At 42.7% G+C, this 25680-nt stretch overlaps 1 protein-coding gene across 4 annotated transcripts in view; it reads right to left on the reverse strand.

The window, feature by feature from the left end:
- The window catches only part of ETNPPL (ethanolamine-phosphate phospho-lyase), a 37391-nt gene extending 16704 nt beyond the window's left edge, over nt 1–20687 (reverse strand). Inside the window, exons 1-13 of one of the 4 annotated variants that reach the window (XM_041759062.1) lie at nt 20452–20683; nt 17296–17414; nt 16876–17035; nt 14983–15057; nt 11412–11502; nt 10390–10506; nt 8222–8304; nt 7389–7614; nt 6332–6486; nt 5584–5673; nt 5207–5337; nt 3925–3992; nt 1266–2552 (exon numbers count right to left, since the gene is read on the reverse strand). In XM_041759062.1, coding sequence (XP_041614996.1) covers nt 2424–2552; nt 3925–3992; nt 5207–5337; nt 5584–5673; nt 6332–6486; nt 7389–7614; nt 8222–8304; nt 10390–10506; nt 11412–11502; nt 14983–15057; nt 16876–17035; nt 17296–17414; nt 20452–20507 — 1500 coding nt within the window. In that variant the 5' untranslated portion in view covers nt 20508–20683 and the 3' untranslated portion in view covers nt 1266–2423. Of the gene's footprint in view, nt 1–1265; nt 2553–3924; nt 3993–5206; nt 5338–5583; nt 5674–6331; nt 6487–7388; nt 7615–8221; nt 8305–10389; nt 10507–11411; nt 11503–14982; nt 15070–16875; nt 17036–17295; nt 17415–20451 lie in introns of those variants that run through there. The other 3 variants (XM_041759061.1, XM_041759059.1, XM_041759060.1) reach the window with 3 other exon arrangements.
- Nucleotides 20688–25680: the final 4993 nt, after the last annotated feature.

The raw sequence follows: 25680 nt of genomic DNA on the forward strand, positions 1-25680 counted from the left end.
AGCCCTGGCCTGGAGAAGACATGGTTTCCAGAGGCTCACATGCCTTAGGAATGAGGGCCTGGGACACACAACTATAGGACATCCAGAAGTGATGGCCAAGGGGGAGTGGAATTTCAGTAGTGGAGAAGGAAAATAATGAGTACCAGTAGTGGCCCTAAAACTATTTGTAGTTACAGGAGTTGTAGTTTGCTCCACTAAGCTCACTCTTCTGAGTCTCCCCTGAGGAAGAGAGATGCACAGGAACCATTGAAGGCCTACTTCCCAAACGTATGGGGAAGTGGATCTATGGCACAAGGGGCAGACCATGGCAGCCATGGGGGTGTGCTGCTCAGCTCTCCCTTCAACAGGGAGCCTGTGGTGAGACAGCAGTCAGCTGACGGCCTCCAGCTCCAGCATCTTCAAGATCCACAGCACCATTCAAGCTGGATATGTGCTTCCTGGAGCTCCTGATCAGTGAGGGAAGCCTGTAGAGCTATCTAGGGCCCTGTCATCTCTGCCCGCGGTTCTTTATGTGCAATCTGAGAGCCTGTGTCCCCAGTGTGCTGGCAGAGACTTTTCTCAGAGCTTGATCTCTGGCTGAGGCTCTTCCTACTCAAATCTCCACTCTGGTTCTTCTCTTTTCATACATGTCAGGCCCAAAAGCTTTTCCTGACGACTCCTGCTTCTCTGCTCCTTTATCTTTCACAGGCATTACCCCTAAACTATTACTTGTATGTCCAACTATCTTGGTTTTGGATCTGTCTTGGGACTTGATCTAGAGACCCAGGGGACCCGAATGGACACAACATCAGTTGTGATGTCATAGAACTGAGGCAGTTACCAGGAGCCTCACACACAGGGAGTCTCTGTTGCATTCAGGAAGGTGTCACTTACTTCTAGATCTCTCCTCTTATCAAGGAAACCTAACTTATAGGCAATGAAGAAGAGTACAGTATATCAAAGAATAAAGCCTTAATTTTCTATTATTTTATACTTGGAAAACTTGTAACACAGGGTTATTTTCTCCTTCCTCTGTTGAATACCCACTCCAAAATGAAGAGGACAATTATTGTCTGCACATGCCCACAGGTGGTGCTCACAGGGGTGTTGATCTGTGTTGTGAAAGATCCAATTATTTGTTCCATAGAAGCCAGCCACAGAGACCTCTAAACCCCTAGTTTTTGCCAGCTCCTGGGGACCAATCTCAGTGTTATCTAGCCAGAATCCATAGAGTCGGTTATATTTTTTGGAGGAAAAAGTATTTAATAATGAGACCTTGCTTTTTAAAATAGCATTTTAATTAATGACAAACTCAGAAAGGAGGATTTTACAATCATTTTCCTCTCAACATCCCTCTCAGCTGCCATGAAACAGACAGCAAAATTATTCTCTCTCCAGTAGGAACAAAAACCAAAATGCAAAGTTTAACAAGTCTTAGGATGGCAAGACAGAGAGAATGCACAGTCAATATGAAAACAAATTTCTTGCAGTTCATTGGCTTCCAAGTGAATGTCTCATGGTCCCAGCATGTTACAGAGAGACTCTTGAGGTTCCAGATTTCCTCATTTCCCTTGTCCAATGTCTTATTAAAAATGTGTGTGTGTGCTCCCACTCTCATGTGGGGGTGTGTTGGGTACTGATAAATCTGATGAGAAAGGAAGATGACCGGTAAACTTCTTACCTGACAGCTAAGTGACTTGCCAACGTGACATAATCTGATGTTGACAGAGCCGAGGTCTCCTGACTGAACACAGCGCTTAGGCTACTGCTGCTGTGCCAGCTATGTCTGTGTGAGTGTTTCTGGGTTTACTCCTCATCCTCCTTCCTGCTGGCAGGACCCGACCATGACTCCACAGGATCATGACTAACCTCGTCCTTAGCCAGAGGTCCGATTTCTCCGCTAACTTCCTAACATCTGCTGTATGTGATTTTTTTCCAAATAGCTTTGATTTTACTACCCCTAATATTCTCTGCAAAAGAAGAGTACACTTTCCTAGTAAACATTTTTTGGTTTACCTCACCTTCTATTATAGCCCAAAATATACACATAAATTACGTCAATAATGATTCATTCATCTTTTAAGGCACTAAGTATCCAAAGTTAAGGAACCTATTGTACTTTGCTCTCTCATTTCAAACATTAATACATGAGAAGTAAAACTGCCAACCCAAATTTTCAGTCTGAAGCATAAATTTAGTAGAATAAATAAAGTAATTTCAGAAACCTCAAGTAAGGAATTAACAGGCAAGAGGCTGAACTAATCATCTTGACATGGGTTGATTACCACTTGGCTTATTCTTTCTACTCCCTTATCTTTTTATTTACACATCTAAATGGAATGCAAATTTTACTATTGGAGGGTAGGATCCAGCTACTAACAGAAGACACACTTCCATTGATTCTCTATAACCCTGGACACTTATCCTGCTTTAAAATGTTAATCTCATGTCTTGAGCCTCTTACTGAGCAGGGAATGTTTATCTGTGCACAGTCCATTTCTCTTTTGGCCAGGATTTTCTCTGGGGTTCGAGGCGCCCTCACCAAGCAATTCCGAGCGTGCTTCGTTAGGCATCTGTAAGACAGGCACACAGACTCCAGCAGGCGCGGCACTTCTGACCTGCCCAGCCTCTGCACAGCTGACTCAGCAGGCAGCGGGCAAACATAGCACCACACAACACTGCAGCGCTGCTCGTTCCTCCCCCTTACCCTGCTGAGTCTCTTCCACAGACAACTGAAATGTCATGTCAACATAAAATGTGGGACTCCAAGCCAAAATTTCAGGAACATGTGTGCTAACTCCAATGTGCGATTTCCCATGGTGAACTCCCTTTTTTGTAAGCTTCTTTTCAATGTTTGCTTAGTTCTCAGCTACGATTCTGTCCTGGGCTTGATAAGCGACTCTCATGCTCAGATAAGAATTGATTTCTACAATTGGTGTGTTCCACCAAGAGACAGAAGCAATCCTGTTAGCAAATCATTTGCTCTCATTCAAAGGATCTAATGTTTTTCCACCAGAAAAAGGATTTTGCTGACTGCACTGTACGTGCAGGCCGACTCGAGGCACTGAGTGTTCCTTTATGCATCGAAGTCATAAACAAATAGCAAATTATGCAACAGAGCCTCTCAAGTTTTCGCCTTTCTGTTTTCTGAGCCGGGGAGCTCTTTCTCACACCCTGGGCAGCTCGGGGAGAGAATGGAAAGGCCCTCTGCTGGAAGCACATCAAATGCAGAAACTAGGCCACTTGGTGCCAGAGGGTTCCCAGGCCCCGGCTGCCAGTCGAGGTTTATACTTTAGTTCACTTCAGGACCAAACCCCGGCATTTTGGAGCCTCACTGCCAATGCTTCTGCTGATTTTAAAGAGTGATGTGTAGGTGTCAGGTGGCCCTCAGACAAACAGGAAGGAGCTTAGGACATTTGTCATCATTTCTTTCTATATTTTGCTGGTTCCCTTTGCAGGCATGAGGGATTTTTTTGGTTATGGGTATAATCCTGTAAGAACGGCTCTTTGACTTTATTTCTTTTATTTCTTTTTCTTCTTTTTCTTTCCTTTTTTTTTTTTTTTTAAAGATTTTATTTATTTGAGAGAGAGACAGAGATAGTGACAGAGAGCACAAGTGGGGAGGAGAGCAAGAAGCAGACTCCCCATCGAGCAGGGAGCCTGATGTGGGGCTCCATCCCAGGGCCCCAGGATCATGACCTGAGCTGAAGGCACATGCTTAACCAACTGAGCCACCCAGGTGCCCCTGCTTTATTTCTTTCAAGTGGTATGACACTTGTTTTGGAATGTAATTGTGCACTCAAAATTGCAACAGCAAGCCAACCCTAGCAAAGGTGGATTCTATTCTAAAGGTTATTGTACAATTTTTTAAAACTTTGCATTACTTTTAATTTTCCAAAGTTTTAAAAATTTCCCCTAAAAATAGAGTAGCAGACTCTTTCTTACCTTTGCTCTGCATGGAGTATTCTCAGAGATCACACTCTCACTTTTGGCTCCGATGGCTTCTTCTAAAACTACATCAAAGAAGATACAATGGAGAAGACAGGATAACATAAAAATCTTAAAAAAAAAAAACAAAACTTTTTGCTGTCTGTAAAAATACCTTTTTAAAAAATAAAAATACCTTTAATGAAGAACTGAGAAGTAAATGTACTGTGTTTAAAATATTAGAATTGCTGCTTTTAAACTTTCATTGTAGCATTTCATCATTATCATTTACAAGCGACACTAAACCTGTGTTAGGTATGCCCCATTCACTTTATTCAAAGTAAGTTCTTCACCTCACTGTTATTAATGCTCAATCTCTGAGATGACTCTGAAGCAAGGGTACAGACTTGCCCCATCCTATACTCTTCTTTCTACCTGGCCCTTCACGCAGGTGTGTGAAGAATGCTTGCCAAGTGTGGGTGTGAGAGTACTCTTGGTTCAAAGACAGTGACCATATTAAAGATAACTTGGGATGGCTCTCAAGTTTTCCAACACTGACAATCTATTTTGTATGATATATCAATTCCTGGCTTATCGGCCTTACCCTAACCCCAAAAGTCTGAGAAGGGAGCAGAGAAGTTGAATCTTGAAAATATAACTAAAGCAAAATAAAAAATGTTCTAACATTTGACAGTACGTTACGTTTTCCAACATGGTTTTACATTGTTAGTTCACTTTTTAAGCTCAATTTATGTTCATAACAGAAAAACAAATGAACTTAAGTATATAATACAGGTAGTAAGCAAAAGATAAATTCCTATGACAAGGCTAATTCTGAATGGCAAACAGAAAGCCTCAAGAGTTAATGTAGTAAGTGAAATACACAAGTCAAACAATTCAGCATATAGCAAATGATTGTTAACCTGTAACCTATAATTTTTATTATTAATGTTTCTCACATTTCCAAGGCAAAATGCTAACACACTGTACACTGCAGCATCTGTGGTGCTCAGTGTAAGGCAGACCTGCAGCTTTTTAAAAAAGTGAAAGTAGAGAAAAATAAAGTTGTCTTCAGGTCCTTAAAAACCCAGAGCTGGAACTGTGGGAGCCCAGGCAGAAAATTTAGATTTAATGAAGAGTCTACATAGTTATTGCCTTTTCAGCTACCTTTTTCTAGTTCTACATACAAAGCTGAACATTCATTTCCAATCTCTTTCACTTCTGTTGTGAAAAACCCCACGCACAGTTCTGTATGACCCAGTGTGGGACAAGGTGGCATCTTAAACGTCAGTGAACAGACCTGTTAGGATCTCATCGAGTTGGTCCACCATAAATTTCGCATCTTCTTCCGTGAAGCACATAGGTGGTTTTATTTTAAGCACATTTCTATGCGGTCCGTCGGCACTGAGAAGGACTCGCTTTTCTTTCATCCTAATTAGCGCAGGAAATATGCGTGAGTGCATACAACTAGTAACAGGTTATTTAAGAATGATGTGAACACAGAGCAGCTCAGTATTCTCATGCAAGCAGCCCACATTTATCAACTGCATGCGTCTCAAACTTCCCTTATTTGGAGATGTGGGGGGAAGTAAAAGAAGATTTCAAGTTGCGGGGGGCGGGGGGGAGAGGGGACAGGTTTCAAAGTGGGAGACCAGTCAGGTGTCGGGGTGCTCTTACTTGTAGATGACATGTTGAGCTTCATCTGTGGCCGGGGTCCTTTCCTGCCGGTCCTTCACCAAGTCAATTCCGATAAACAGGCCGATGCCCCTGAGGAAGGTAAAGAAAGAAAACATGACAGATGCTCTATCAGATACTGCATTGTCATAAAATATTACCACTGTCCCCAAACTTCAGTTTAATTTGAAGCGGATATAATTCCCTGTAGGGGTAACCTGTTATTGATTCTAACTAATCCAAGATATCAATCCAGTGCCACAGGTCTTTCCAGTTTTTGAAATCAACTTGGTTTTGTCACCCAGTTTTTTTTCTTTACTTAATTATAAAAGAAAAAGTCTTAAGAAACAACCTCCTTATGCTAGTTTCTCCAGACAGTAATGATGATAAATGTTCAATATTTATATATATCTATGAAAAATACCAAGTTTTCCAGGATGTAATTTTAATAATTTTTAGTAAATCTTTTAGAGTTACTTTAAGTTACTTCTTCTCATCTCTTAGGGGCTAAAGTTATACTGGCTTTATTTATTTTTTAAAGTATAAAAGTTGGGAACGATATATACCCAAAAGTTAACAGTGGTTAATTTTTATATCAGGGTTCTAAATTAAGAATGAGGTTTTTAAAAATGTTTTTTAGTGTTTTCTAGATTTAGTTTTATGTAATTTATTTTAAATTTATAAGATAAAGTTTAAGCTATTTTCATTTGGAAAAATGAATAGCCACACGACAATTTCATAATAAACGTACCTGATGTCTCCTATCAAAGTGTGTTTAGCCTTCTGTTTATTGAGTAACTCAGTAAGATAATCCCCCACTCTAGTGGCATTTCCTTGAAGGTCTTCATTTTCAATTATATTCAGGACAGCCAAACCAATAGCAGAAGATACTGGATTTCCTCCATACTGCAGAAAAAGGATTTAAAAGAATCCACAATGGTTGAATTATTGGTATTGCTTCATCTACGAGAAATTGGCTCATACATAAGCAGGTAAAGATATAATTTCAGTGAATTTTTCTCTTGTGATGTAAACTTTTTAGATTTGGAATATAGTGTGATTCTATTTGTTTACGACTGAGTGAAAATTCATTCCAAATTTTATTCTCCATGCTGCATAATTGGTATGAAGGACTATCAGGGAATTTATTAGTTCATCTAAACAAAAACCAGACATTGCACTGGGAACTAAGAATTTCAGAGTGTGGTTCACTGAGGGGGATAAGGGTTCTGCCTCTGAACACTTGTGTAAAAACAGCTAAGCAATGGCATTTTCTCTCAATAATTTATGTCCTTAGATTTGAATCTTACTTTTCATTGTCACAAGTCCTATTACACATATGGCACAAACTATAATAATTTTTCCAAGCTTAAAGTTCATGACTTTTGGGGGGTAAAACCAAGGAAATAAAATTTCCCAAAGATAGAAACTTTAGTATCTCCTGTGACAGCCATATAACATTTATAGTACTGTATCATCTAAACACTTTAGAAATGTTTGGGGGAATTTAAATGTGATACAAAATAAAGAAGATCATACCACCTGTGAATGAAACATCATAATCTCTAGAGTTTAGCAAGGCAACCATTTATCACTGGAACAATTAATCATTTTAGAAAGGGGAAAGATACACAAGGAAAAATACAAGAATTATGCCAGAGAATGAAATATAGTTAGATAAAAGTTTGGCTAGGGTCCTGGGGTAGTTAGCTGGCAATACTAAACTTTATTTTTTACTACATTGGCAAGAAGTATAAGAACACACAATATTTTCCCCTCTTAGCATAAACCGGGAGGCCAAAATTTACCGTATTGAAGTATTCCATCCCAGAACTGCTGAAGGCTTCTGCGATTTCTTTGGTTGTTACCACACATGCCATTGGGTGGCCATTGCCCATTGGTTTCCCCATTGTGACGATGTCTGGAACAAAGTCTTCGCCCTGCATTTGGAAGCTCCAGAAATGTTTCCCAACTCGGCCAAAGCCCACCTGAACTTCATCAGCAATAAACACACCTCCTGCTCTGTGTACATATCTGCAAAGCAAAAGGGAAATCTAATGTTTTCAGGTCATCGAGAATCCCCAAACCCACCCACAAAGATACCGATTATGGAGGGCCTAAGAAAATGTTAACTTGAGGTCTGGAATCGTTGTCAAAAACATTTCCGTGCTCAAATCCCCAGTGACATCTCCATGATGTCACTGACTTTGAAATATAATCACATAATTTCCAGAGTAGACACATTCTTATTATTTAGGTTTGTGCTGCTTCAAGTAAGCTCTACTGTGGTATTTTAAGTGGGAAGAGAAAGAAGTGAACAAGAAGTAGTGTTTAGCAGGGTTAATCTTCAAAGGTTTACTAATTGGTAAGGCATGGGCACCAGCCAGAGAGGATGCCAGGCTGGGGACCGGAGCCCAGCCCCGGAGGCTCCCCCTGCTGGACCACGTGTAAACCCTTTATCCCTTTATTTGCTGGATCTTGGGAAGGTAGAGGGGTTCTGGGGAGTCCTGGTGTGGCAGGCATGCCGAAGTGGCTATTGACCAGCTAGTCTGGAAGTATTTCAATATTTTAACCAATATGGCCTCTCAGAACTGTCACAGAGCCTTCAATTTGACAAAGAGTGCCCAGGTCAAGTACATACTCTGCCACTTTCTGGAAGTAGCCTGCTGGAGGAATTATTTGTCCGCCACAACTCTGCATGGATTCAGCAATAAAGGCAGCAATCTATACAAGAGAAGACGGCGTCAAAGTCCATTAGGTCCCCCTTGAACCCCCTAAAAAAGAGGACTTCTTATCAGAGCAGGTTATTTTCAAAATGGTCGGGAATGGACCTATGTCAAGTAGCAAATAGGCCACTTGATGACAAAAAGAAAAGATGTCCGTGCTGGAGAAGCAACTGATCTGAAGCACCTGTTTCTGAAATTCTAGAGTACCAGTGGAACTACCATGAGAAATGGAGGAAGGGCAACCTCCAGTTCTCCATTATTAAATTAAATGCAGGGGATCCCTGGGTGGCTCAGCGGTTTAGCGCCTGCCTTTGGCCCAGGGCGCAATCCTGGAGTCCCAGGATCGAGTCCCACATCGGGCTCCTGGCATGGAGCCTGCTTCTCCCTCCTCCTGTGTCTCTGCCTCTCTCTCTCTCTATGTCTATCATGAATAAATAAATAAATAAATCTTAAAAAAAATTAAATGCAGTGTTTTCCTTAGGATCAACTGAGCAAGAATGATGTTTTGAGCAGTCTTTGATATGAATTTCTAAAAAAATTACCCAGGTTCTAAACCCATTATCGCGGTGTCTGTTTCCTCAGCTTGGTGAAGGAGGACTGCCTGAGCCTGGAATTTGCTCTCAGGAAAGTCCAGGGTGACTTCTGGCCACACACTTTAGTTACTATGCTATATTTCTAGTTCTTACCCTGAACCGGGCTTAACTCAACGGAATCAGGCAATTCACAAGAGGAATTACAAAGGAAATGCTCTAGAGAGGAAGAAAGGAGGAGTAGAAAATAGGTAACATTGAATCAAGAAGAGAAAGCATAGGCAGAGGATGAGATATGGAGTCAACAGAACCAAGGCCCTAGTCCAGACTACATCCAGTAACTATATTACCTTGGCTTAAGTTCTTCACTTTTAAATATTTCATTTATTAGCTATAAAACAAAGCCAATGGACTTAAGAGTTTGCTGCTCTAAAATCCCCTGACTTTGCAAGCACATCTAATATTCTGAAGCCTCCATCTTCTATTTGCTCATTGCTTTCAGCATTGTTAACAGAACAGCATCAAGTCAGTAACTACTGAATGTTAATGTAATTGAAAAAGTTATCCAAACCTTCTAGCAGCAAAAATACCATGTGATCCGGGTAATGTGAATTTTTTTTCTAGAAGCCCTCTTTACCGTTGTATAAGAAGATACAGACTACCCTTGAAAAAGAAAAGCATATAAAGCTCCCCATAACAGGGAGCACCTGGGACTAGTTGCACAGCTACAAACAATGAATGGGATGGGAAGAAAACCGTTAAATACAAATGACTCTCTAGTCACTAAGATAAATATATTTGAATTGGAAAAAGCAAAGTCTTCATTTTTTTATCTCAATTAAGATTTGTTTATTGCCATATTGATGCCATAAGCCAGTTTAAAGGCAAAGCATATATCAAACTTTAAAACTCCACATAAATCACCCCCAAATGGGCTGAGTATTTATGTTAAGCAGAAGATAGTAGGGTGAAGACTGAGAAAATGGAACTCTTTTTCTTACCAGAGGATTCTGGTTCTGTCTTCGAAGCTCAGGCTCAGATTGGAGAAACATTTGTTTTGCCTTTGTTAACCCAGGGTCTGCAGCTTCAGGAAAGTTGTACCAGTTCAAGGGAAGCACCAAGGCTTCCTGGGCCTAGGAACCCTCATTGGTTCAGAGGCCCCAAGGCCACTATGCCTCTTCCCCTTCTTTGTATTTCAGCCCCCCATGCTACTTTCATTTGGAAGAGTCTGTCCCTGGCCTATCACCTTTCCTAATCCTCTCTCCCTCTAGCCCTTTGGACAAGAGTCGGCATCCCACTGGGAAAGTGAGAATTAGGCCACCAGTCCTGGAACAGGCATAGTGATTGCATTTCCAGAATAAATAAAAATAGGTAATCTTGGAGGCATGATCATAATAATGCACTTTTTGAAACATGAGCTGAATGAAATGTAAGTGGAGAAAAATAGAAAGGGAATTGAGATCTAATCCTTTTCCACTTTTCCAGTGTGTCACAGTGATTTCAATCCACTTCATAAAAGATGTTAAGCTGTTTTCAAAACTATGAATACAAACCTTCCTTCCACTGTTATGAGCTTTTTCAATAATTTCCTTCACTTCATCTGCATAAGCATTGGCTGGGTCTGCATGGTCTTCTCTGTATTTTCCTCTGTAAGTATCTGGAGCTGGTGCCTGAAAACCAAATGGTAGAGTTTCTTAAGATTCACGTCTTGGACAGATGAGCTATTACAAAAAGGCACTTCCCCACAAGAGCATTTAGAAAGGTGACCATGTGGACTTAAGTGACTCTAGGTTCTTTTGTTCTTTTTCCTTAACATTCCTGAATTCTGTGAAAGCTGAGGTCTTTGTATTGTGAACAGGAGCTTGGATTTGCTCCTAGACCCTTGTAAGTCAAGACTGCATCCCTATTCAAATAAAGAACACATTCAAATCAACAAGTGTGATTGCTGTATTTGAAAATTTCAATGGATGAAAATTTTATTAACTATTCTATATTGAAAATAAACCAACACTTACCGACTATATGGCAAACTGCAATCATCCAAAAACTAGAATGCTTTAGCACTGATGCCAAGTCTTAACATTTTGGAAGAAAGAACTGACAATTCTCTTATGAAAGTCTACTGATCCTTAATTAAACCAAATGAGTTTTTATGTTTCAACAATGACTTGATTGGTTTCTTAATTTTTTTTACTTTTCATTTTACTTCATAACTCTATATAACAATTTAGCATAGAGCAGTTTAAGACACTCATACATGTTAGATTTAACGCCAAATTTCAAGCTGGCATCAGTGACAGAAAACTTGAAGACCAAAAGGTGAGGAAAATAAAATGATAGCAATGAATAATAGCTTTCACTACCACTATGCTAATTTGCTGATTGTGATGCTCATCAATGGATTTTAAACCATATCCTGTCATTAACTGGCCTTTTGACTTTAGTAAGTCACATAAATGCTCTTGATCTTAGTTTCTTTTTTCATAGCTTCGTTTTGATGGAAGGATCAGGCTGGATTGTCCTTAGGCATTCTTCCAGTACTAACTTTCTGATTTTTGGATTCTAAGATACTTACCACATGCACAAATTCTTTCTTGACATCTCTGCCCTTTAGGAATTTATATGGGCTGATCTCAATTAAAGATGATAAGTGACCATGGTAAGCACTGAAAAGAAAAAGAACAGTAACTAAAATCACTCAGAGAAGGAAGTTTTTGTAGTATATGAAAAATAGCATTGTACGTCATCAAGGGAAAATCTCAACCTTAGTGCCAGATAGAACTATACAGGATCTAATTCTTCATGGCAAGATTGGCCATTTAATTTGTCCAGTTCTCTTTGTTCATGTAATAAAACGCATAGGAAACCAAGTATGTATCCTTATAGACAATTTTTTTAAGCAGGCAAAGAAAACTTAATTTCTTAGGATGATATTAGGTGTGCTAAATTAGATTGTCTAAATGCAAAAATTGTTTTCTATAGCTTCATGAAAAACTTGAAAAGTATGTATCCTTTAAATTTATTTGACAGTTACATTCTAGTAAGTTCTAAAAACAACTTTATATCACAGAATGGGCTGTGTTTCTGTCTGGAATGGTTTCTACGGGATGTCTGATTGCATATGCTGGGCAAACACAAGTTGGTAAGAGCAGGAGGTCTCTTCAGGAAGAACTATGATTAAGAGATGGCCAAGTGGCTGTGAGATTCTTTTCTCTTGCTTAAAATATAGGTGGTTATAATATTCCCTTTTCTGTTTCTTGCACAGAGGCATAATTGGGAGATCTGGAAAAGAAATTTTTAAAAAGCCCACGAATAGATAAAACAAACAGAGAGGACTTCCCTTAGCAAGATTAAAGCATGCTACAAAGCCACAGTAATAAAGTTAGCATGCATCCAAATGAGAACAAACTGGAGACTGGGACAGAAGGCCAAATCAGAGACACACCCACACATAAATGTAACACAGGGGTAGATTTCATACGAGGCAGTAGAAGAAAATGAAGAAGAATATCTTTGTGCTCTGGGGATGTGGGAGGTGTAGGGGGAGAGATATTAACAAAACTTAGAACACATAAACCGTATGATGAAAATTTTATTTATTTGATCTGATCAAAATGAAAGATTTCTGTTGAAAGATACCATGGACAAAGCTAAAAGACACATGATAGTGTGGGAAAAGATTCTGAAATGTTTCAAAGTAAAATGCTCATTCACACTGGTGGTTCTCAACTCTGCCCGCATGGTAGAACCACCTGGGAAATTTAAGAATATATAGTGTTTCCTGGAATCCACTTCTGATTTTCTTTAATTGGTCTGGTGTGGGGCCTGGGCATTGGCATTTAGGGAAATTTTTTCCCAGGTAATTTTAAGACACAGTCAAGGTTGAGATCTTTTGATCTAGACTATATCAGCAAACACAAACCAACAAGAAACAGATGGGAATCCCAAAAGAAAAATGGGCAAAGAATATGAACAGGTACTTCTCAGAAGAGAAATCACAAATGCATGTATCTGAAGAGATACTCAAACCCATAATTAGGAAACTGCACATTAAAACAACATTGATACCATTTTAGTTATTGGACTGGCAGAAGTTAGAAAAAAATGAGAAAGCAGGGTACTATAAGGTTTTGGTGAGAATAGGGGAAAATGGGACCTTTCATGCAACCATTCTGGAGACTAATCTGGCAGTAGTTAGTCAAATTAACAATGTTTCTAGGACCCCTAGGGGCTGGCAATTCTGTTTCCGGGTGTTTATCCCTAAGACCTTCTTAAAAGGTCCATAAGGTCACATGTACAAGGATGCTCAATGAGAGTCACTTCCAGAAGTGAGGAGAAAAGGAGAGTGACAGTAGCCTCCTCTGTGGGGAGGATGAGGCAGGAGTTTGAGCTGCACTGTCCCCTATGGCAGCTACTGCCCACACATCGTAAGTGTAGGACACACATTGGATTTTGGAGATTTAATAAAAAAAAAAAAAAAAGAAAAATCTCAATATATTTTATATTAACTGTTGAAGTGATATTTTGAATATATTGACTACTAGGAAATTTTAAATGCCCTATGTGGCTCATACTATATTTCTACCAGACAACACTGAATTAAGAGACTAGATGTACATCCAGTAATATAGACTTGAAACAGTGCCAAGGGAAAAAAGTTCAAAACAGAAAGAGATTTATAGCAGTTTTTGTAAAATTAAAACAGATTCACATAATATATATTAATAAAAATACAAAAATAGGGATCCTGGGTGGCTCAGTCAGTTAAAAAATGTGTCTACCTTTGGCTCAGGTGATGATCCAAAGGTCCTGGAATCCAGCCCCACATCAGGCTCCCTGCTTGGCAGGGAGTCTGCTTCTCCCTCTACCCCTCCCCCCCCATGCTCTCTCTCAAATAAATAAATGAAATCTTTAAAAAAAGGAATACAAAAATAAAAGATGTACATCTGACAGATTAGAACAATTGTTTGTAGGTGGAGGGGGGGGCGGGAAACCGGAATAAAAGAGAAACAAAAAATGAACTATGGTAGGCAGAACAATGCACCCTCTCTCAAGATGCCCACATTCTAGTCCTAGGACCCTAGGAATATATTACATGGCCAAAGGGCCTTCACAGATGTGAGTAAATTCAGAATCTTGAGATGGAGAGGCAATCCTGGAGGGTCCAGTGGAATCACAAGAGTCTTTACAAGCGAAAGGAGGAGGCAGGGGGATGGTGGACAGAGGCAGAGGAAGTGAGGTGAGGCTGGGGGCAGTGGTGGAATGGCTGGCTCTGAAGATGAGAGGAGGGCTCCCGAGCAAGGAAGGCAGGCAGCCTCTAAAAGGTGGGCAAGGCAAGAAAACAGAAGGAGCTTCCAGAAGGAGCACACAGTCCTGTTGATACCTTGATTTTGGTCCAGGGAGACCCATTTTGGATTTCTGACCTCCAGAACCATGAGAGAATAAATTCATGTTGCTTAAGTCACTACGTTTGTGGTTTATTTCTCATAGCAGCAATAGAAAATGAACATATGGTCCAACGCATAACACAAGAGAAGCCTATTTAATGGCAAGAAATGAGGTTTGTGTTCAATTTAATCCTCTGTGACTGAGGTTAGGGGGGTAGAGAGGTAGAAAACAAATGAAAAGAAAATGAATTTATTTTAAATGTAATAAATTCATGTTAAAGAGATGAGATTAAATAATGGCTGAGAATAGTCATAAACTAAGGAGAAAGTACTATCTTTTACTTGGTTTCTCATTTTCTTTAAAATTTGCTCTAAATTGTTATCTTTTAAATTAATTACAGTGGATAATCACAGTAGTGATGTGAACGTATAGAGTCTGAAGAAATCAATTCTATTTTTATTTTGAAAGATATTGAGTAATGCATTATAGTGGCTCAATAAACAGTTAATGATTCATGCAAAGCCCATAAGGCCATGATCACAGCATCCAAGAGAGCCCCCTCCATTTGCAGGAACTGAGACGGAATTAAGTATCTTGCAGGCCTAAGCTGGCCCTGATACCTTAATACATAATAAAAATCATCATGCCATGTATCCACCCTCCTCCATATATGCTTGTAGTATTACTATGGACAGGATCAGTAAAATTTTGTCTCTTAAAGGAGCTTCTTACTTAGAAGTCTTGCACCTACAACTTACTGGTCAAGAGTGATCACATCTTGGTGGCCTCTGAACTGCCGAGCCAAACGTAACGCTAAGTCATTGGCTTCAGATCTGTTAAGACAACTCAGAGAGAGGGGTTATACGTTCTTTTTAAAATATTTCAATACACTCTTTCAAGTATTTCAAAATATTAATTACAAAAGTTGTAAGATCCCAGTCAGTCAGAAATGTACGGGGAATCCTCTCTCTCCCCTTTGGTCTTGCCCACTCGGTGATCTCACTTCATCCTTCCAACACAAGTTTCCCAGATATCTTCAATAAAGAACGAGACACACAGAAGAAACCCAATTCAAAGGATACACTGCTCATTTCAAACTTCTGCCCAGTTCAGCGACATCGGTAGGTGACTAACGTTGAGAATATTGGGAAGCCCGCATTAAGCCTGATCTCAAAGGGAGGAATGGGAGTGGGAGAGCCCATCAACTTGACCACTAAACTATGTTGTGGTTGTACTGACCCAATAGTCGATCAGTTCCTTATCGATAAAATAAAGATCATAATTTTTTTCTACTTGGCTTAGACAGCCTAAATATACTACTCAGACACAGAAAAAGAAAACAATCATTTGTGGGATGTTTACTATCTGCCAGACATCATGCTCAGTGTTTTGTTTGCATTTATTCTAGTAACTCCTTTGCAAGGCAAGGGTTGCCATCTCCTTTTAAGGGATAAAGAAACCTCGTCAGAGAGGTGAAGGAGGCAGAGGTTCTCACAGCTAGAAAGACATAGAGCCAGCATTCAGACTGAAGTCTGTTTAACTTCAAGATTATTCTTTGTACTATCCTAAGTCTGTCACCTCCAGTCTCCGGTGACAGCACTCTTTGACAATAGAGGATTCCTTAGAAATCAAAGCCAAATATTTAATGTACTGAAGGCAAAAATGCTTTAGAACAATAAATTAGATCCTAAAATACCTTAATTCTTTACAACGAAAAAGGGACAATCTTCTGCTTATAAATTTGGTTTAAAATTTCATTGAAGACAAAAGTGAATCACAGTATCATATAACCGAACATTTACAGAATTTCTAATAGTTTTAACACATTTATACATATACATAATTTTTAAAATATGAGTTTTTGCTGTTTGTACAGCTTTCTTCCCAATATAACATCTCATTTTGAGCTTTTCACCTGTCATTAGACATGTAGTTCCAAAAACATATTTTTAATGTCTGCATAATAGTCCACAGAATGTATACATAATAACTTGGATTTACAGAATTTAAAGGCTGGAACACATCTATTCTTTTGAATTTCCTCTTGCCTTTTTTGTATTTGTGTTGAGGAAATGTTGAATGCCTAAGAAGCAAGTCAATCAAAAGCCTTACCAAAGTTATGGCTTGTTTAGTAGGATTCTTTTTTTTGCTAAAATCCCTCATTCACGCCATAAAAAAACTATCCAGGCCCACTGACTCTTTACCTACTTACTCTACCTCCTCAGTAGGTGAGAGTCATTTGACTGGTTAGGTTTTCTCACATGAACGGCAGGCTTGGATATTTTTGCCATCGTTACCACCCAAGGATTTAACCTTTAGGGATACGAAGGCATACCAGGTCTGCTTTCCCCATCTTTCACCAAGGAAGCCACAGTAATAAAAAGTTGCGTGGCATGTACATGTTAGTGTCACTGGCTGGGTCAGAAACCCTGGAACTCACTGCTGGGGATCTTATCTCCCACAAGCTCATGAAGTAAAGCCAAAGAAACAGACCATCAGGCCCCATTGGGTTGTCATTTAGCAAAGGGCAAGAATCTCTGGAAACCTTAGCCGTATATGCTCCACCAGGAATAAAAAAGAAAGGTTATATGTGAGAGGGTAAAAAACCAGACTGGTGGGAATGGGGGTGGGTGCGAAACCTCAAAACCTACCCCGAGTTTGTAAAATAGCAAACGGAGAGTTTCTCCGGCAGGGTTGCTGACAGGCGCCTGGCATACTCAACAATATTGTCATGGAGGAATCGAGAATTTGTGTTTAGCGCTTCCATCTGTTCCAGGGCAGCCTTGACCACTTCTGGGTGACAGTGTCCCACTAAAATTTAGGAGACAAAAACCCAAAAAAGGAATTACAATTCTAAATTCCTGGGAAGTGAGGGGAATTCTGAAGCAAGGGGGAGGAAAAAAAAGAAAAAAGAAAAAAAGCGGAGTGGCTTTCTCTGCCACAGTGCGCTGTGACTGCCAGGCTAGCACTGCTGGCCCCACCAGCGAGGAGCGGCCACGGCACCTGCCGCCCGGGGCAAAGCTTAGTGATGCTGCGGCTGCCTCGCTCCCCAGCAGGGACAGGACGTTTACCGTGGGCAACGTTGTTGATGCAGTCCAGGTACCGGTCGCCTCGCTCGTCAAACATGTACTGCCGCTGGGCTCGCACTATTTTGACGGGATCCGCAGCAAAGAAGACTTTGCAGGAGGGCCTAGAAATAATGAAAGGAAACACTTCGGTCTGGAAGGTCTGCTCCGTGTTTTTCCTTCTCAGTGAAGGTCACGATCAGTGGAAAATTTCAATTACATAAAGGAAAGGGAAAAACACAATCTGGGTGACATACGTTATTTTTTTTAATTATCATTTCACAATAGCATGGAACCTTCTACTTTAATCCCCCCTTTGTGACATTGCTCACAGTTTATATGTTTGTTATATTAGGTTTGCCACGATTTGACAACTCTGTTTAGAGGTACATGGATCAACTCTGACAGCTCTAATTACACAAATCAATAACTAATTTTGCTTTGGGAAGTTTTATTCTACCAGAAAACAAAACAAAACACAACAAAACAAAAACCAAAAACCTAACTTTTTTTTTTTTTTTGAAGTTTACTATGTGTCAGGAAGCAACAAATATTACAAGTATTTCATTTAATCCTCCCAAATATCAAATGAAGTAGGGGCTATTATTCACATTTTTACAGGTGAGGAAACTGAGGCACGGAAAAATCAAGAAATTTGTTCAAGATTACACAGCTAGTAAGTGAAAAAACAAAACAAAACAGAATTTGGAAGTAGACAGTCCAAACCACAACCCAAGCCAGTGCTTGCTTGCTTTCTCTCTCTCCTCTTCTGATCTAATTAAAGAAATGAATAGCACTGAAAGCTGAGTACAAATAAATTGATAATAAATACTGTAGAAGAGATTTTACAAGAGACTGTTTCAAGTCTTTTAAGTGGTGCTTGTCCTGTATCAAATGGATTTACCATTCTTAAATAATGAAATCAACTATTCTTCTTACCCCTTAATCCATTATTTTGAGCATAATAAAAAGTCATCCATATTCTTGGTTATTTGGATGAATGTCTGGAGTATAAATTTTAGCAACAGAGAAACATCACAAAGTTTTCTGATGTTCACCCTCTGAACATGTAGAAACTAAAATGGAATATGTTATTTTAATTTTGGTGACTTTGCCTGCACAAAGAAAAAGGCACGTGCACTGGAGGTATTTTGAAGGGTAATTAGATGCTTATATATTAAATTGATATGCAACTTTTTAGAAACTATTTTAATTATTGTGTATAGGTAATCTTAATTTAAAACTGCCTCAGCTTAAGTGTCATCAGTTAAAATGAAACTAATATTCAATGAGAATTTCTTATTGGTTCAATCCCAGCTGTTAGTTTATATACCTGTGAGTTAAAAGCCAAAGAAAACCTTTGAATCATGAATGTGGGCTGTTCACTGCAGACTTCACCTTCCCTTGCTGTGGGTACTTTCCACCTCACCACTCAGACTTCAGGTAAAATTCTATCAGGCCGTCCACGGCTCCACTCCTCCCTTCACAGAATTGCTTCGGTTTAGTTTCTCTGAAATCACTGAATTTGCATTGGAATCTAACTACTACATGGGACTGAAAACTAAACAGAACAGACTGGTGATCAGAAAAGAGTAAGGGGCTGCCTGGCTAATGAGGGAGGAATAGGACCATTTGGGCTTTTCCTATGCGGGGTTGAGGGTCCCAACCAGTCTCCTAAGAGGCATCTAGAAACCTCCCCGGTTGAGACCAGCAGATGAGTAGGAGCAACCGGCCAGCACTTCTCAGAAGAGGACACCGATTCTTCTTTCCTCCGATCCCCAGTCCTGTCTCGAGGGCACCCGGGACAGTGTGGATTCCGTGTGAACACTGCGATCATCCTGCATATTCACACGTGCCTTCTTAAAGACCCGATCACGCTTATTAGTAATCTCACTGGCTCGCTCCTGTGAAGCAGAATGTTACTCCTGCTTCCGCAGAAGAGGAAATTAAAGTAATTGGACAGAGGTCGCACAGGTGACGAGACACCGTCCTAGGACCAGGGGCCAGGTCCCACTTCACGGTCAGTCCTGGACGCTTAGAGCACTTCGAGCCCTTTCCGACGCGGGCAACACAGAAGCGCACGGGCGAGAGCCGCGCGTTGGCAGAGCGCGGCGGGGGCACCGCCTGGGCGAGCTATGGGAGCGCGGCGTTCTACGCCTCCAGAGAGACGTGCGGGGTCTTGTTTTAGGACCCTGCCTGGATTAGCCCTGATCTAACCACGCACGCAGGCAGAAAGGTCCGCTGGAGGCAGAAGATGTCAGAATGAGTTCGCTTCACGGCCACGGTGACAAATATTTTGAGCCCATAAATTCTGAGACACGTTCGAGTTGGTGGCCGGTGGCGGGGAGCTTCCCACCTCCCGTCGCAGCGCCCGTCCCGGGAGTGGAGTTCCCGGGCTGGGGCTCGGGACCCTCGGGGGTCAAGCCCTCCAGCCGCGGGCCGCGCCCCCCGCCCCCTCGGGCCCCTCCGCGGGCTGCAGAGCGCGGGCAGCGCGGGGACAGGCGGCGGCGGGGACCCCCGGGGGTGGGCGCGCGCGCCCAGGTGCGGCGGGAGGGCGGGCGGCGGGGACCCCCGGGGGCGGGCGGGCGCAGGTGCGGCGGGGACGGCGGCGGGGACCCCCGGGGGCTGGTGGGCGCAGGTGCTGCGGGAGGGCGGGCGGCGGGGACCCCCGGGGGTGGGCGGGCGCAGGTGCGGCGGGAGGGCGGGCGGCGGGGACCCCCGGGGGCGGGCGGGCGCAGGTGCGGCGGGAGGGCGGGCGGCGGGGACCCCCGGGGGTGGGCGGGCGCAGGTGCGGCGGGAGGGCGGGCGGCGGGGACCCCCGGGGGCGGGCGGGCGCAGGTGCGGCGGGAGGGCGGGCGGCGGGGACCCCCGGGGGTGGGCGGGCGCAGGTGCGGCGGGAGGGCGGGCGGCGGGGACCCCCGGGCGGGCGGGCGCAGGTGCGGCGGGAGGGCGGGCGGCGGGGACCCCCCCCGGGGCGGGCGCGCGCGCGCAGGTGCAGCGGTGGCGGTGGCGGCAGTGGCGGCGGTGGCGGCGGCGGTGGCGGCGGGGACCCCCGGGCGGGCGCGCGCGCGCAGGTGCGGCGGGAGGACGGGCCACCGCGGCCGTCTCGCGCCCCGCCCCCCGCGCCCCCCGCGCCCCCCGCCGCGCCGTTGGAGCCCTCACCCGATGTGCTTCCTCCGCAGCGCCAGGGTGTCCTGCTTGCTGTACAGCTCGCGCATGGTGGCGCGGCGGCCGGGCGCTCCCCGGGCGCTCCCTCGCGTGCGTGTGCCCCCCTCGCGGGCCGCTCCGCCGGCTGCCTGGCGGCGGGCCTCCCCCGCCGTGATCTCTCGTGGGGTCCCCTTGCCCTGGGCCTCGGAAGTCACTGGCGGCCTCCAGCAGCTGGGGCCATCTCCCTTTTTAAGTCTTGGCTTGCCTTTGCCCTTCGCAAGCCCCACCCTCCCGGTCCCCTCCTCCGCCCGGTGCCGGCTTTGGCGAGTCGCCGGACTGGCCGCTCCTTCGCCACCACCCTTGCCCCCGGCCGCCCTGGCTCCCGGGCCTGCCCTGCCCTTCCCGCTCCGCCGCCCCCGCCCCCGCCCCCCATCCTTGCTACTTATTCCATTTCCCTAACTTGGTCTTGCCTTTGCATCTTTTCCTCTTCTGCCCGCGAATTCTTTCCTCCCCCACCCCCCGCCTCTTTAAAAGATTTTATTTATTTATTCACGAGAGACACACAGAGAGGGGCAGAGACACAGGCAGAGGGAGAAGCAGGCTCCACGCAGGGAGCCCGACGTCGGAGTCGATCCTGGGTCTCCAGGGTCACGCCCTGGGCCAAAGGCAGACGCTCAACCACTGAGCCACCCGGCTGGCTGCCCTCCTTCCCCCTTTCTTTCTTGTTTATTTTTGGTGTATCCCGTGATGTTCTCGTAAATATTCAGATAGGCTCTCTCTGGAGGTAACCCAGCCCTCCAGTCGTCTCCTTTCTCACTCTGAGCCTATGTCAGTACCTGTAACCCACAGAAGTAACGAGTCACAAGACCTAACGATCTAAGTAACAGGGACTCAGCCTGCTACTTGTTGGAGTGATAACGTATAACGGGGTTTCAAAGATCTACTTTAACGGTAATTACACTCCTAATTTCTTTACTATACAGATTACAAAACATACTTTACCTGGTTCAGTCCTTGAGATGATCAGGAGAATTATCATGCCATTACCGGATGTCCCATGTGCTGGTGGTGCCCCTAGAATTGATTCATAGGTTTCTTGACTTCCTTTGGAAGGATCTTCGCACACTGATCAAACTAGAAGTTCGGTATCTGGACAGAGTTAACCCTAGTTAACTATAACATTAGGTCATGTTATTTTGAGAACTAGACAGCCTCTGATTTAACTCCCCTGTTCCGGAGATAAGAACAGTGAGGCGCAGGAAAGGTGAAGTTTTATTCAAGGTCATGCAACGACTTAGCCATAGAGTTTAACCTAGATCATTTCATTCTTTCTGTTTTGAAGGACAGAAAAGAAAGCTTAATTTACCTATAACAACACACTTGAAAAATGCTTGCTGATGATCTTTCTCCTGAAAGAAGCTATTTAACTTATATTAATACACTGCAGAAGTGGTATTATTGCATTGCCTAAGATAGGTTGAGAAACTGAGTCCTATGAGGAACAGTGTGGTAAGAATGTTAGATATTATAAATGGAGGGCAGAAGGCACTTAGGAAACTTGCAAAAAATCCCCAACATGTAATCTTGGTCTAGTTCCGTATACAAAAGATGATGCCAAATGTACATTTATTCTCAAAACCTTTAGACCTGGTGAAGTCACAGATAGTCATGCTTTTTCTATAAACCTCTGTAGTTTCCTGTTATTCCCAATGCTTTAAAATATGTTCTGTAAGTAATACTGGACCAAGAGTCTTGGGCGTAATCTGTTTCTTACATAAAGTAGTTGAGCTTCTTGACCTTTTGGAGGCCAGATTTCTTTGTACTTAAAATTAAAAAAAAAAAAAACTCTCTCTTTGACTCAGCATTGTAAGGAGGGCTTAAAAGAGGGGATGATTGTGGAATGTGTGGCAGGATCATTGTTATGATCTTGATGATCTTACCCTTTTTTTGGTTTGTTTTTGTTGTTGTTTTTTAAATTCCTGACCTCTCAGCAGTAGACCATTCCTTTGTCCTTGAAGCACTTACTCTTTTGACTTCTTGGCACCACCACACTTCCCTGATTTCCTTCTGTCACTTAACATTGAAATGTTGGTATCTCTAAAGGTAAAGTCTTGGGCTCTTTCTGTTCTCTGCTCTTTCCAAAGGTAATCCACAATGATTCCTTTGGATTTAGGACCCATCAAGGTGCTTAATTTACATCTCCACCCAGATCTTTGTTTTTAGTCCAGACTGTAATATCTACTTCCTTTCTTAACTTCTCTACTTAGAGGCCTCATATATACCTCAGACTGAATCAGTCTAAAATGGAAGCTTTGATCCGCACCCCCAAAACGATTGCCTCCAAGAGGGTCCCCCAAACCAGGCAATCAGTGGTTTATCCAAAATATATCAAATGCTCACTGTGTGCCATTGAATGTTTCAGTTGCAGGAGATAGCAGCGAACAAGACTGAATGGACACACCCTCGGTGGCTCATACTAGATGTGCACTGTCGAACACATAGCCACTAGCCACAGGTGATTTTTAGGAACTTAAAATGTTCCTATTTTTAGGAACTTAAAATGTAGTCTGAATTGAGATGTGCTCTCAGCGTAAAATACACACTGTCTTTTGATGATTTAATACAAAAAAAAATCTGCAAAACTTCTTGTAAGTGTTATATTGGTTATTTGTTGAAAAAATATTCTAGGCATATTCTAGATATATTGAATTAAGCAAAATAAATCATTAAAATTAATTTCACCTCTTTTTCCTCTTTTTTAATGTGGCTACTAGCAAATTTAAAATTACATATGTGGTTTACCTTACTTTTCTATTGGACAGGATTATTCTAGATGGACAGAATAAACACATAAATATATTAACAAGATAATGGCTTCAGTTGCTTTAATTGTGGTGCTTTGAAGGAAATAAACTAAGAGAAATGATCCTAAGCCAGAAACCTAGGAGTCCTGGGTAATTCCTCTCTTTTCCTCAAGCCCATCCCCATGTCAAATTATTTCTAAGCTCTATTGACTCCACTTCAAAATACATATTAAATCTCTCTGTTACCACCCTATATACTACCACCGTATGGAAGCCTTCTGCATCTCCTCCAGGATCTATACAGAAGCATTTCCTTGCTTCCTCTTCCCACCCTGTGTGCACAATCCTGTCCCCTTCTTAAAACCCAGGAGTGACTCAAGAGTCAGATACTAGAACTTCGTGATGCTCTAAGACGCAGACAAGGATCTAGGATATGGCTTCAGTTTATTTCTAATGAGTTCATTTCTAATGATGAACGAGTCCAGAATATGCCACTGTGGCATAAAAATTATTTTGAACTGTAGGCTTTTGAGAGTCAGGAAGGGGCTTTCCTCCTAACTCCCTTTATCTGTCTGACAGCAGAGCATCCACTCCCCCAGCCCTGCAAGAATTCATCTGTCATAAATCCTGTTTTCTTCCTCACAACCAGGGAAGGTTGATTCTTACTACCTAGATACAAGATCACCTGAACATACATAGTCACAGAACTACCAAACATGACATCTATTCTAAGGGCCCATTTAGCTTTCCTAAATGTCATTTGTTTTCTCATAAGTACTCTTTCTTCTTTTCCCTTTCTTCCATTAAGATGGTATATGAGCTCTGGGGCACCTGGGTGGTGCAGTTGGTTAAGTGACCAACTCTTGATTTTAGCTCAGGTTGTGATCTCAGGGTCATGAGATCAAGCTCTGTGCTCAGCCCAGTGTCTGCTTAAGACTCTCTCTCCCTCTCCCTCTGCCCCTCAACCCTCTCTTTCAAATAAATAAATAAATACACTTTATTTATTTATTTATTTAGATTTTGTTTATTTATTCATGAGAGACACACACAGAGAGAGTCAAAGACATAGGCAGAGAGAGAAGCAGGCTCCCTGTGGGGAGCCTGATGTGGAACTCGATCCTAGGGCCCTGGGATCATGACCTGAGCCAAAGGCAGATGCTCAACCACTGAGCCAGCCACATGCCCTTAAATGAATCTTACTTCAAGAAAAGATGGTATATTAGCTCCAGATTCTAACCACCCTGTGGAGTCACATTTTTCTGTGTGCTTCCCCATAAGCGAATACAAATTTGTCTTGAGTGAATTGATAGAGAGTCTAATTGGATAGACTGCAAACAGGTTCCTTCTTACTCCAACTGGATGCTATGCAACCATGCCAGTTCTGAACAGAATTTTCCAAGGACATAATCCATGTGAGGTCTTGATATTTTTCCTCCCAGAAGCTGGCAGAGGTAGGGGGCGAGTAACAAAGTCCCAAGTTCAACTACTTCTGGGCTGGGGAGGTGCTTTGCTCTGAAGGTCGCTTACAGAATGTAGAATTAAACAAGTGTTCCATTCCATTGCTCTCCATTCTAGCTGTCCCTGGAAGTTTCTGCAGTTACATAGTGCCTAGCTTCTCACCTCTCTTGGCAGCTGTATATCTATCAGGGGTCAAAACACTCAGGTTTCAAGGAACATATTTTAAAAAACACCAATATAGATAGTCTGAATGTTGAAAATACTATAGCAAAATATTATAAGAGAGAGGAAGAGGGGGTGCTGGAGGACACAGGGCTTACACAGGCCTTGCTCAGGAGCATGGACTGTATCCCTGAGGAGAGTGGGAGATCGTGAAGAACTACTTGCAGGGGAGGGGGATGATCCCGCTGTCACATTAAAAGTGTCACTCTGGCTGTGCCACTATGTGTCACCTCGTGCTTAATTTAGTTCTAAGTAGCTCAAGTATCACGTGAACTAAGAGTAACTAAGAGTTTACACCTTAGTGGGTCCTCCACTGGTTGGGGTCATAAAAAGCACAGTCTCTGGAAGGTACATTTCTCAGGTATTCTGTAGGGTAGCACAGGACATACTCGTTTAATAAGAAGAATCACTGAGGAACCTTGCTTAGAGTACAGATTCCCAGGCATCCGGCCAACACCCACCGAAATGAGATCTCCAGAATGAGAGCCTGGGAAGCTGGATTTTTTGGAAGCTGGATTTTTAACAAACTTTGTAGGTTCCTACCATCAAGCAAATTTGAGAAACATGGTCATAGGAGGTGGGCTGGAGCCACAGGGCCATTTTAGGAGATGTCTGTTATTCCTGGGCTAAGATGTCCCTGCCTCTTGGTAGAGTGATACCAGCAGCCTCCTGGTTACTGTGGTAGTCCCCTACCTGGGTCCCCTCTGGTGCCCCATCCTCCAAGCAGCCTCACTGCCTGTGAAAGATGGGTTTTCCCACT

This window comes from Vulpes lagopus, chromosome 6 (genome assembly GCF_018345385.1).
Source record: "Vulpes lagopus strain Blue_001 chromosome 6, ASM1834538v1, whole genome shotgun sequence".
In the NCBI taxonomy this organism is placed as follows: domain Eukaryota; kingdom Metazoa; phylum Chordata; class Mammalia; order Carnivora; family Canidae; genus Vulpes; species Vulpes lagopus.